The sequence below is a fragment of the Rhagoletis zephyria genome, unplaced genomic scaffold (genome assembly GCF_001687245.7).
Source record: "Rhagoletis zephyria isolate East Lansing unplaced genomic scaffold, Rhagoletis_zephyria_1.1 Rzeph_scaffold_00099, whole genome shotgun sequence".
In the NCBI taxonomy this organism is placed as follows: Eukaryota; Metazoa; Arthropoda; class Insecta; order Diptera; family Tephritidae; genus Rhagoletis; species Rhagoletis zephyria.
Window position 1 is genome coordinate 286,950 of NW_016157183.1, and position 13,857 is coordinate 300,806.

Below are 13,857 nucleotides of genomic sequence, written 5' to 3' on the forward strand. Positions count from 1 at the left end.
CCCAGAGCAGAATATGTAAACAAATATGAAATGTAATAAAATAAAGTAAATAAATAAGTAAATAAAAAAGTAAAAAAACAAAAAAATATTTTGTTTTTCTTATTGATATTTTATGTCCAAAAGTAGTTAGTTACAAGTTAGTTGACATGTAATGCAGAGGTATCCAGGTCTGACTTTTTTGCGGCCATCGCCCCACAAAAGTAGTTAGCTTTTTTCGAACAAAATACACAGTTAATAGTTAGCACTAGTGTTCGCGTAAACAGACTAAAGTTAGGTATAAGCTAACGTCACTCCCTGCAGGGTAGTGCTGCCTACAATCAGTGGTATATTCTGAAACCCTTCAAGTAATACTCCCTTTTTATCATTTGATCCCTCTATATATCTATTTGGATTAATACCTGTAGGAAATTTTTCTTCTCTCCGATCTAAACAGAACGCTCTTAACTCAAAACTATTTATGCATACCTAATTTTTCGGTCCACAGTTTTAACATATGTGCGTATTAGGCTGTGTCATTTTTGAGCAACTTTTTTTTTCAACTAAAAAACAGGCTAAAAACTTTCAAAAAGGTGAAAAAAAGAGCCTCTAAAAATTTGAGCTCTTAATATTAGCATTAAGTGGTGCCTGTTCCTAACTTTCCATTTCACATATAAATAACATGGGAAAAAAATGTTTCGTTTTTCTTATTTTTGTAGCTTGACATATAAGCATTGTAAAAATGAACTGAACAATTATTTTGGTAGGAAATTGAACGCTCTACAAAAAAGTTCAAATTAATTTTTTTTTACAGAGTGAGCCGTTCTGAAGATATTCAAATTTAAAGTTGCAAATGTATGAAATTATGATTTTTATTTTATCAAACTAATACTGATGACTTTTTTAAGTCTTATTTATGTATTCTAGTTGTTGAAAAGTTTTTTTTTGTAATCTATAAAATAATAATTTTACTAAACCTAGTTCATAATTACTTTTGTTTAAGAGTTAATAAAATAATATCTAAGACGTATTTTTTTTTTATTTTAGCTTTATAAAAATATAAGAGCACACAAACCAGTTTACTGATTAAAAATAATTTTTAAGACATAAAAAAGTCATCAGTATCAGTTTGATAAAATAAAAATGATAATTTCATACATTTGCAACTTTAAGTTTGAATATCTTCAGAACGGCTCACTCTGTAAAAAAATTAATCTGAACTTTTTTGTAGAGCGTTCAATTTCCTACCAAAATAATTTTTCAGTTCATTTTTACAATGCTTATATGTCAAGCTACAAAAATAAGAAAAACGAAACATTTTTTTCCCATGTTATTTATATGTGAAATGGAAAGTTAGGAACAGGCACCACTTAATGATAATATTAAGAGCTCAAATTTTTAGAGGCTCTTTTTTTCACCTTTTTGAAAGTTTTTAGCCTGTTTTTTAGTTGAAAAAAAAAGTTGCTCAAAAATGACACAGCCTAATACGTATGTATACATACATGAAAAGTACCATAAGTATTATATTTGGAAGTAATAGCAGTAGAGATCAGTGAGTTAAGCTTACCTTATCCACTTGGGCCAGTAGTCCCTCCTGACTGCTTTGACGCGTCGTTTCACGCACCAGCTCCTTTGCGTGCGAGGCGAAGTTCTCAAAAAGTGATCCCTGTGAACCTTGACGCCCTGGACTGCTTGAGCTTGAACCAGAACTGCCGGTGCGTGCGAGAATGTTGGAGACTGGTGCTGTTATTGGGGGCTTTATAAAGTATTTAAAATAAGAACATTAAATCAAAATATTTTTTAAACTTTAACTATGAAAATACTTACTGGACGTTTCTTTTCAACACCTGCGTGCTCCATTTCACCGGTATGTCTGTGTTGGTGTTGTTGCTGTTGTTGTTTGTGTGCCAACACTGGCGACTTTTTAGGTTCTCCCGACTCTGTGGCTTCTTTATCAACACTTGCTGCTCTGATTGTTGCCTCCAGGCGTATTGCGGCTGGTGCAGCTAAATCAAAGGGGCCTGCAGTTTTTGCTGGGAATTCAAATTCCGAATCACGACTGGGGGAACTCAGATCGGAACGACTCGACGACGACGATAGTGGCGATTCAGCACGTTGATCTTCTTCATCTTCGTTAACTTCTACTTTGTGCGACATACTTTCCGGGTATTGTAGAGTACTTGGTGGATGATAAACTAATGCTGGATCTAGATTTGATGAAAGCGTTTGCGGCACATTATGTGGGCGATTGTGTGCACCAAAAACATCGTGGTTACTCGGCGACAGGTCTGAAGACACCATTTCCGATACAAAGTCACTCAGCGAGGAATAAGAGGAACTTGAGCTTTCAGCACCCTCGGAGTCGGAACCACTTTCATCCGTTGGCTGGCATTCGAGTTGTTTCAGTGAACGGAGTGCACCATTTAGTGAGCTGCCATCATCCCATACGGAGAACCGTATAGGGGTAAGCTGGTGAGCAAACCATTTTGGCTTATCCCCAACCTGAGCTGGATCCATCACGCCTGTTTGTACGCGCAAAAAGGCAACATTAGTTGGGGTCAGTGACCATTCAGCAAGGAACTCTACGGCCTGTGTGCGTGCGAACTGATTGAGGAACTGTGAAGCACGTGGACGTGAGCGTAGGAAACTGTTGATCTGAAAGGCGACCACGGGACGTGGATAGAGGCGCAATGTGCGAGTATGCTCGGCAAAATTGGCGAGAGTATTTTGGGCATTAAAGAACCGAACCTTTAAGGGAAGATAATTTAGATTAAAGGAAGATTTCTGAAACGAAGACAGCGCTCCTATTAAATACCATTGCAACTCGCGTAGCGACGTCAACTGAGTCGACATCCGTGCCATAAATAAATGGATTCAATGCTGGTGAGTTCATTGGGCTGGGTTGCCTTGAGTGGCTGCCCTGCGCCGACATTGAGCTGCGTTGGCTTGCGTACGCGGACTGTGTGGGCGACTGCAGTGGCAAGCGGACTTGCGAAACCCTTTAAGAGTTTGAATATGAAACATAATTTCAAGAAATTCGTTAAGAAATCGAAACTCACCCTAGAAGTGTTGGTTCTGTAAGGCTGTCGCGTACCGACGGCATAAGTTGTTGTGCAGATATGGCCTGATTGGAAGCCGACATAGAAGATAGCGCCTGGCATTACAATAATAAAAGGCATTAATAAACGAGTAATTTCTGCATATTTATAAAGGTTTTAATAGCATTAAGTACAATCGGGAAATTATAAAATTTTGAGCAATGATGGAACTTAATAAAATGAAGCAACAAGAACATTACGAAATCAAAATCTATGATTCTTCTTAAATATGCATAGATTCGCATGCAATGCCATATATATGTTTGCGAACACATTCTGACATGTTTTTACGATATACATATGTATGTATGGTTGATAAAGAAAGAATAGGGGATATTCGAGATGAGTGATCTGAGTTTCATTTTAAGTGAGGAAGAATGGGAAATTCAAAACTGTCATAAAACCATAATTGAGTATAGAGTATTCTTGGTAACTTATATAAGAAAGAGAGTAAGAGACGGACAGAAGTGATGATAAAACATACATGAACTTACACATATAGCACACGAGGGGTTGTTGAAGTTCAGATCTACGAGCTCATAACGCAGTGAACTGGCACGCAATGGCTCATTTCACGAATGTGCCGGCAATCACTGGGCCTTGAATTCGATGTTTAAAGCTAAGTAGTTTTTCCAAACATGAATCGTCGCAAGTTAATGGTGAAAATATATTTTGAGCTCACCGGTCGATATGACTTGGAGTATACTTGTAAATAAAGTGTCAATATTTCTGAAAGTTGGGCGTAGATAGATAGATAGTTAGGTACAGCACTGCGACCGGTAGGTGTAAAATACACCCCTTAGCTCATCACAACACCTCGACTAGCCCTAGAGACTATAAATTTCATAATAGACCCCGGGGATATTGATTGTATGAGCTCCTCTCTTGTCCACAGGCGCTCTATTCTCCTATCCCTCCTGCGTGCAACGGCCACACACTCTATAAGAAGGTGTAATGGAGACCCACGGTGTTAAGCCAGTTGCAGTTCCCTCAGTTTGGTATTTTCCTTTCCGAGCATTTCCTTAGTAGTGGTGGGTCTCACTGCACGGAAAGGCTTAGGTCCTATCGGGGTCGCAGGGGATTGAAGTCGTCTTTTTATAAGTGTAGGTCCTGAAGTTTCTCTTCAAGACCACCTCTCTGTTAATGTCGACCCTGGGCAACACAAAGCTAGGGGGAGGTAGGTACCTAGCTTATCGCTCTTTCTAGATGATAAAACCAGCTTTATATCTGTAAAAGAACATTGTAAAAAAAACATTATAAATAATATATTTTCTGAATACGCGGGTAGCGTGTTGAAGACTAAAGGGAAAAAAACACCTTGCCTTCGCCGAATCCCTCTCTCGCAAAGTTAAGAAGAGTCCGCTTTGCAGCCTGCTCTACTGAGAGATGCAGTGGCTCGAGTTCCAGCATTACCTTCAGCACTGCCGTCAGACATATGTGCATTGCTCACGTGATGAAAACACATGACAGAGGTTGAATCTTAGAGAGGGTCTACCTCATCGTTCCCAGGGTAGTCCTGGAACCCCAAGCCACCGTACCATATGTCATTATCGGTCTCACTATCACGGTGCACATCCATCTGAGGATCCTCGGAGTGCACCCCAGGGTTTCCCGTTAGACTTTTACACGCCATCATCGCTTTCGTAGCCTTAGAGGTGACCGCATCATCATGAGCGCTCCACAGAAGCTTGGAGTCCAGGGCAAGCCCCTGACACTTTACCTCTGTGGCGACATTGATTACGACCCCACCTAAGGTCAAGCTCCTCGTCCCCTGGAGATTTCGTTTCTTGGTGAAGGGGACCATAGCTGTTTTAGAAGGGTTCATATTTAAACCTACGTCTGCACACCACCTTTTTGCAAGGTTGAGTCCTCTTTGGACGATGTCGCAGAGAGTACTTGCGAACTTCCCTCTAGCGATGATCACTATGTCGTCCGCAAACCCATGGCATCGGACGCCCTCATTAGTATCTGCAGAAGTTGGGTACAATATACACGAGTCTTCTCTGAGAAGCTCTTTTATGGAGTTTGTCCTGTCGGCCAGCATTTCAAGCTCTTCGCACTGGTGTATTCCGGCCTCTCCCTTCTTATTACAGCAGGTACGTCTCGCATCCATCCCTAGCTCCCCATAACGGTGCCGCATAGCTCGCGTTGCGCCTGATCGAAGCATGGCTCTTTAGGCAGACACTTTTTCTCTGTTCCTGCGTAACATCCCTCATAGTACCAGTGGCTCTCGCTGAAATCCAACTACTTCTTCGGCGGCGGTACTTCATGATCGGGAAATGGAACCACGTATGTCGGATTGTTGAAGAGTGCTCTCTGAGAGCAGGTGATAGAGTCGAGTGGTGAATAAATTAACCGTCTGTTGTGATTGTAGCTTTTCAACGTAGAGCTTTTCTTGTATTATTGGATGCACATTTTTTTGCTGCACACAGGCGGATACATATCTTGGCCGAGACTATGTTTGAAACTCGGAGTTTACTTACTTGAGGCGTGCGTTTCTCCGATCACAACATGGTTTCATGTTATTTGATGTGGAGACAGTCATGTAGCTTTATGGTTAACACAAATTCTGATCGCTAAGCGACAGTCAGTGGCCTAAGCTGATTCATGGTACGTTAGAAAAGGCAGGGAGGGGCGGGTGGCTGAATTCTTTCTCTATACCATTAAGTTTCTTCCCTATCAAGCTAAATTGGCTTTCAGAACACAGGAATGTCACGGAAATCCGCATGGTCAATGAGGGCGCTCTTGAGAATTGGGATCCACTGGCTACGTGTGGTTTTCTTCTGAACAGAAGGGGTTTTAGTCATCTCAGTGAACGGGTTAAGAGAGTTCATAAAACCGGTCTAGGGCAAGACACATGTCTCATTGCTGGTGACGTGGAATCATCTCAATATCTGGATTTCATTTGTCCAGCTTTCACGGGTTTAAGGTTCCTCACCTCGAGAAGCTTTGGGGAATATAGATCAGCTGCTTTTAGAGTTTCGTTGTTATAACGGAGCGTTTTGACGTCTAAAAGACGTCACCATCCTTTCCCTATATTAATATAAAAAGCAGTTAGTTTAGTAGTCTGGGTACGACTTCACCTATAGGGGCACCCATCCTAACCTAGTATAACCTAGTTTTGCCGCTTGTTCACCAAACGGCCTCGTTCACTAACTACCGAAGAGAGTTTCTGTTCTTACTTGTCACAATTTGAATAAGTCTCTTCGCCTCTACAGACTCTTGTGGAATAAAATCTCATCTTATAATCTCTCTCAAAGCCTAATAAAGAAAAAATAATTATGAAATTTTTGCTACGTGCAGCCCACACACATACATATGTGTATAAAGTATCAGTGATAAAGTATACATCTATTAAATATAGACCTGTGGTTATAAGAACATAACATAACATGTGTTTTTTAAGAAAAAAATCTAAATGAACATGAAAATGAAGTTAAATTGTTAAAAAAAAAGTTAATTCAATGAACGTCTAATGCAAACAAAAGACTTTAAATCTCTTTTTATTGTTTTGTCTGGCATAAAGTACGGTAATTTAAACGTGAATTAAGTCGTTCAAGTATAACTACGGACTAAATTTTTTTAAACAACGAAAAAGTAAGCATATATGTATTTTAACTAGGTGAAAACTCATGCCAACTGAAAAATGGGTTAGTAAATGAATTGTTCTTTTTTTTTTGTAAGTGTTAGTGACAAATAAAAGATATTTACACCAAGTCCAGCTTCATCCATAAGTTGCATAGCCTGTGTTCATGTAATGAAATTTCGAAAAGAAAAGAGTTTGTATGAGAATAGTCAACGTTGTAATTGTACATGCAGTTATGTAGTGAATGAGATAGTAGTTAGTAATAGTAAGTAGGTAGTAGCTTGGCGAAATGGGAAGAGAGCATAAGCAGCAAAAGTCTAGAAGCAAAATTCGTATGCATATGGAGTACTTTGAAAGTTCCAAGCGCGTTTAAAAATTGCAAAGCTTTAAGAATAAGCGTTGAAGTTGAATATGAAATTGACTTAAAAAATAAATTTGATGAGCAAAAATTTTTCATGAAATTTGATGAATAAAAATATTTTTGTAAAAGGAAAACAATTAAATCGAATATTTAAACCACTAAAATAATGAGTCAATAAAAATTTTAGGTTATGAATTTTGTACATATGCATGTTCAATTAAAAAAGTAAACAATTAAAAAATTGCATTTTAATTATACCCGAATAAAGATATATTATACAAGCGCTTAAGCTTAATAAGTATATTTTTTACTTAATCATTTAAATTTCCTTTCAGTTATTGTGTCATTAAAAGTATTATTCAAAAATATTTAGAAAATATCCAATGGTTCGTAAAAGTAACTAAATTTATCGGTCTGCTACCCCCACTTTGCGTTATCTTCAATGCACTTACTTGTTTCAAGTGATTCTTGAGTATGGTGCCCTCAGGTTCTGGCAATGGTGGAATTTCGTCATAGCCTCCTGTAGGCGGTGTCAATTTTGTTGAGTCCAAATCCACCACCCAGATATCATCCGGCAACCTATTTGTTCAAATGTCAATATTAAACATTACGGTTCTCCAACAGCCAACCACTTACCGAAAGTTTTTCTTGTACATTAGGAATGTTGCTGGCACACCGATCACGAAAGGTGTCGGTGCCAGCAACAGTTGTTCGGCGCAACTCAAACATGTCGGCAGTAGCGGTATCACGGGGAACATATACTCCAATGGATAGAGCATCGTGACGAACGCCATTACCGACATGGAGAGCGCATTATAATCGCGTGACTGAAATAGTACTTTATTTTCCAACATTATCAGCGTCCAGACTTTAAGACACGTCTCTACGCCTAACAACTCAAGCGGCAAGTGTAATGGGAAGTCGACGAGCGAGAAACGCGTGTGATCTGGCAGCGCAAAGAGCAGAGGTTCGTGTACTGTAGGCGACAACACCTCAACCTGCAAGAGAGAAAGAGAAATAGGAACACACATTGTACTAATAATGTCATTGAGTGCTTGAATACAGAATAATACCTCAACGCGCGTGGAACCAGGTACAGGTACTGGTGTGGACAACAGCCGCAAGATCCATGTTTCGATCTCGCGCACATCGTGCAACACGATGGATGAGGTAGCCTCTGTGGCATGTCCCGTGAGCACCGTCCACACATTGTCACGATTTAGCTTTTGCGAGGCACCCAAACGCTTTGGCGACGAGGACTCGTTGCAGGCGTCGATCAGCTTCTTTAGTATAAATAAACACTCGCGAAACGTTGAAAAAAATGGGTGATGTGAGATGATACAGAGCGAAGTTAGCGACTGATTTCGCAGCTTCGTGCGTTTTCGTGAGGCGCGTGGCGATGGCGAATGGCTACCGCCCGACTCGGAGTCCGCAGACGGTGCCATTAAACCCAGCTTTGGCACCTGCTGTTGTAGATTATGTTGCTGTTGTTGTGTGTGACCATAAGACGATGAATGGTGGTGATTCGGTGGATCCGAATCACGACGTGATGTCATTTCACGATCCGAATCACTAGGAGCGACGTTACTTCTGTAGTCGCTAGAAGAAGTTAAGAGGCCGTAACTATTACAAAAAATACGTCGTTTAGCATCATGTGAGTTAATGATTAACGAATTTGATTGATTAGATTGGTTTGCTTTGCTGTTGCTGTTGTCAAAACTGTGTTTGCTTGTGCTGGGATGAGTTTGAGAGTGAGAGACTATAGAATCAACTTGCCTACTAAATGCAGAATCCGAGCTGCGTTCCATGCTCTTTCGCCAGGACTCACGTCGAAAGGCGGAGCTGTGTCGCCCTCGTTTGCTTTGTGCCAGTCCAACAGCGCCATGGTTTGCACTATAGGCGCCTCGTTCTGCATTAGCTGAATGCCGTTCTATGGGCCGGTAGAAATTTACACAGATGCCATATCGGGTCTTTCCCGAATCCTTGTCAGTGAGCGCAAATACAAAGGATGTCATATCGCGAATGGCGGACCCAGTTCGGCGGGGTCCTACACTAGTGCAACCCTCGGGTTGGCAAAAGTATACCATGTCAAGGGGAAGTGGAAAGTCGGTATGATCCGTTGGTGGATATCGACGCAACAACTCAGGAATCTGAAATAAGATAAGTATTGCTTGTTAAAAAAGACTCACGATATATGAGTATATATGTAAATATCATCAAAATATAGATCCGGCTTGCAACATGGCTGATTTTTATGGCAAAATTTATTTTCCGAGAGATTGACTCTCGTTTTTTATTTATTTCACGCGAATATAAACCGAAACCCTTTGACTGATTGTTATATACATACCTACCCACTCATTCTGCTATATCGGTTTGAAAACCAATTATACTACAAATTGTGTTATATTTATTTTGCTTACGAACACAAAGCTACCTTATTTTCACTTCCCACATATTTTAAAGCTCAAGCAAAGAAGCGCATTAAGAAGATTTGCCGTAAAGGTAGGTGAATCTTCACGAACGAGGAGTTTCACTTTTTATTGATTTACTGAATTATTTTTTCAATATAAATATCGAAAATGGAGAAAATGGCCATACAATGTTCTGTTTAAGATGTTGTGGTATAAAAGCAGGCGCTTTATTAAACGAGCGGCTGATCTTGTCGTAACTTCATTCGGAATCAACAGAACCTAATTTTGCAGCCGTCAAATTCATTTATTCCTGCATATCGTGAAAAAAATCTTGCCCGTACGATTCCTCGAAGAAAGGAAATTCTTATTAGCTTCTACCTCTTCCACGTACTTGAAGCTTCTACAGGAATCGTACCCAATAAGGCTCTGTCAAATTTTACCATCAGACGTTTTTCTCAAGTACTCGCTTGCTTCTCCATTTCTCGAAACACCACGCTGTCCCGGAATGAAGTCGAGATAACAATGAGTTGTCTAAGAGCTTGTAATAATCTTCGCCATTCCTCAACACGCCTCGAATTTTCTAGTCAAAAGCCTTGATCCATCTATGTACAACCAAGGTGAGTTTTGAGGGGAAAAATCCTCTATGCTTACCAACTATGCCGTCATGATAGATGAAGATAGGAATAGCTTAAAAGTCTGTGAGCTTCCGTCAATGAACGTTGCTGAGAGAAGATGATTCATTTGTGCAGATTTGAATCTCCTTGTTGCTGTGAACGGTTTCATTTTCGGGAAGTGAAACTTGAAGTTGTGGTCAAAGTAAATCTCCATTATCTGATAGCCACAGGCTCTCTCTCTATCTACGTATGTACATCTGCAGCCTGTTAGCCTGTAAGCTCTTTGATTCAGAATATTTAAGAAATATGTCTAATAGGGTGCCCATCGAAAATGCTTTTTTTTGGAAATTTCAAGACCCTACCCCATAATTTTATATGTTTTTATGAGAAATATTATTTCCTATTTTTATAGACTTTTTAAACGTCATTTAGAGATCGCTACTTGTCGATTTAGGCCAGAAAATACGATTTTGTAGATTTATGAGTTTTTGAGTGACTATTTTTGATTCGATTTCAAAAATCGAATATGATCTGAGAAGAGGATATATAGGTCTTTAAAATGGTATATACAAATTCATTGTCGGACTTGGCTTGTTGGGATTTTTATCTGGTAAAATAAAAAAAAATAAAACATATTTCTCTTAATTTTTAAAATTTTGGCCATCGATAATTTCAACAATTTCAAAATATGTAGTACTATCTAAAATTAANTTAAACGTAAACATAAACATAAACGTAAACATAAACATAAACGTAAACATAAACATAAACATAAAAAACGATGAAGACAAAGGTGGGGAGGAAGAAAGTGATAGGGATAAAAATGGAGATACAACAGAAGAATGTGCGATGATATGGTATGTTATGCTACATACATATGTTATGTTATTTAATTTTATGTTATGGTATTTTATGTTATGCTATGATTTATTATGTAATGCTATGTACTAAGTTAAACTCCCCTCCACTTAACCCATTCCAACTAATGTTATTTCACCTCAACTCAAATTACATAAACTCCCCTTAATTTTAATGGATTAATTTCAACCACTGGGCGAACACTAGTATACTTACATACTCATGTCAGCTTTAGCAACCTTTACAAGCTGAGCATACGCTATTTGGTATCAAACGCCTTCCACCAGAGGTGAGAATAGGTCTTGCCATTGCTGAATACATACGATGTATTTAACGTGACCAACCGTACTTCTTTGGTAAGTACTTGCTTCTTTTTTCGCTCTCGTAGTTCATACTTCGAAGTACAGTCAAATGCACTTCTTTGCAATACCTTGTACTTCAGGAGGGAGCTTTTGTAACCAGTTAGCGACAGTTTTCGGATCGCTATCGCACTTTTTGACACATGATATAAACGTTTTTGTGTCACAAAGTGCTATAGCGATTCGAAAATTGTCGCTAACTGGTTTCAGAATCTCTCCCCAGGTCCTGTACTTCTCCGATCTTCTGGACTATCGATAGCGATTCGAAAATTGTCGCTAACTGGTTTCAGAATCTCTCCCCAGGTCCTGTACTTCTCCGATCTTCTGGACTATCGATAGCGATTCGAAAATTGTCGCTAACTGGTTTCAGAATCTCTCCCCAGGTCCTGTACTTCTCCGATTTTCTGGACTATCGTTACGTGGCCTGGGCGATAAATTCGTTCAAACCATTAAAGTCGCCGGGGACCGATGGCATCATACCTGCGCAGCTGCAAAGGCCTCTGAAGGTGTCGTGCAATTGGTTGGATCCTATTTATGCGAACTGCGTAAGGACCGGGGACATCCCCAAGGCTAAGAGGGTAGTCAGTGTTGCGATCATCCCGAAGGCCAGAAAAGGCGCACATGTTCCCATCATGGTTGCCACAATTGGTAACTTTCTACCAAAATTGGTAACTTTTAAACGGTTTGGTAACTTGGTAACTTTTATTTCATTTTGGTAACTTTTGTAACTAAACATCTAACTGCATTACTAGAAAGAAATGAATTATGTTTTGAATGTGCGTAATTATAAAAACCCTTCGAGTTTCAGTGGCAGCACTACTGACACTTCTACAAAATTACTTCGATTAAATTAGAGTCATCTCATATTCGAATACTGGAAATATTTGAATTACAGTGGCAGCACCAAGGGCTGCACTTTTAAAACAACTTTCGAATTTTTGCGATAAATTTTGAATTCTACCCTCTCACATTTTAATACTGGCCATCTGGCAATTTTTGGTAAGGTCCATAAATCGTTTTAATTTTTCCGGCAAAAAAATGTTGCGTGCTTTTTACCAGACCCATCTACCGACATGTATTTCGACGTACAGTAAATTATGAAAAACCGAAAAAATAGCAAAAAAATTAGCAATTTTCGCAATTTACTCGAAATTTTGTACAAGTCAAACGAACGGTTAAAAGCACCCGCCACTTTTTTTGTGTGCCGGTGCTATTATTCCGTGAGTCGCAGGTCCAAGTGTCGGCAAATTCCGAAAGAAAAATTACACTGAAAATGGCACAACGCCGAAACCGATTTGTCTCCAAACCAAATTTGACATATCATACTACATACATTACATCATACTACATACATACCTACCCTGTCGGAAACACCAACAACGAAAATGAGAATAACGGCACATGCAGTAATTAATTGATAGAAAAATATTTTCTAATAAAAAAAAATTATNAAAAGCACCCGCCACTTTTTTTGTGTGCCGGTGCTATTATTCCGTGAGTCGCAGGTCCAAGTGTCGGCAAATTCCGAAAGAAAAATTACACTGAAAATGGCACAACGCCGAAACCGATTTGTCTCCAAACCAAATTTGACAAGGGACGATGGAAAATCGTTCCACATTACATCATACTACATACATTACATCATACTACATACATACCTACCCTGTCGGAAACACCAACAACGAAAATGAGAATAACGGCACATGCAGTAATTAATTGATAGAAAAATATTTTCTAATAAAAAAAAATTATTGTAATTGTCAATAGCATTTTCAATCTTGATAATTTATCAAGGAAATAGATCTAAACTTTTGTGCTTTTGTGTTTTTGTGTGGGGAGTTCTTGATAAATTATCAAAAATTGACATATTATAAAAATACTAGCAGACCCGGCGAACTTCGTCCCGCCCAAAAGTAATTTTTTGTATTGAAACATTTTGGTACAACATTTTCACCAACAGTTCACGTCCATGATTTTCAGTGACGCGTTTATCTTCTAATATTACGGTTTGGTGGTTGTCGGAAGGCATATTTCCATTACCATCTTAAATAACCTAGCAAAATTGTATATGCATACAAAGATATGTAATAGCTTCAGTACCGTTTGAAAGGCGCCACACCCCCCTTATAAAATAGCCGAAATTTTTTCTAAGAGTATGGGAGTGATTTCTCATATTTCCATACCATGTTCAAGTACTCTACCATGAACACTTCCAGAGATATGCAGTGTGAAATATTCGGTTTGCATGGGAGGTGCCACGCCCCTTTTTCCAATAAGCCAAATTTTTCTTCATGACTATGCGATTGATTTTATATGTCTTGTACATACCAAGTTCCAGTACTCTACCATGAACACTTGCAGAGATATAAAGTGTGAAAAATTTGGTTTGTATGGGAGGTGCCACGCCCCCTTCACTTAGCGGTATGAAACATACTTTACACCCTATTGTCATACCTACGAAATATACATAAAAAATTTCATTCAAATCGGTTAAGCCGTTTCGGAGGAGTTCGACCACAAACACCGTGACACGATATTTTTATATATTAGATTTTTCATACAAAAATACCAAAAGATCTAAAAGAAAAAAA

At 39.0% G+C, this 13,857-nt stretch overlaps 1 protein-coding gene across 12 annotated transcripts in view; it reads right to left on the reverse strand.

The window, feature by feature from the left end:
- Rab3-GEF (Rab3 GDP-GTP exchange factor) overlaps window positions 1–13,857 on the reverse strand; it is a 224,210-nt gene that overhangs the window by 203,474 nt on the left and 6,879 nt on the right. For 5 of the 12 annotated variants that reach the window (XR_001849260.1, XM_017632644.1, XM_017632629.1 and 2 more), the window contains exons 2-9: window positions 8,095–9,171; window positions 7,658–8,019; window positions 7,474–7,600; window positions 6,786–6,818; window positions 3,036–3,130; window positions 2,792–2,975; window positions 1,804–2,724; window positions 1,544–1,732 (exon numbers count right to left, since the gene is read on the reverse strand). Coding sequence is in view for 11 of the 12 variants with exons in the window: in XM_017632644.1 (XP_017488133.1) it covers window positions 1,544–1,732; window positions 1,804–2,724; window positions 2,792–2,975; window positions 3,036–3,130; window positions 6,786–6,818; window positions 7,474–7,600; window positions 7,658–8,019; window positions 8,095–9,171 (2,988 nt within the window). In the remaining variant the exon portion in view is untranslated. The remainder of the gene's footprint in view (window positions 1–1,543; window positions 1,733–1,803; window positions 2,725–2,791; window positions 2,976–3,035; window positions 3,131–6,785; window positions 6,819–7,473; window positions 7,601–7,657; window positions 8,020–8,094; window positions 9,172–13,857) is intronic. The other 7 variants (XM_017632673.1, XM_017632698.1, XM_017632658.1 and 4 more) reach the window with 5 other exon arrangements.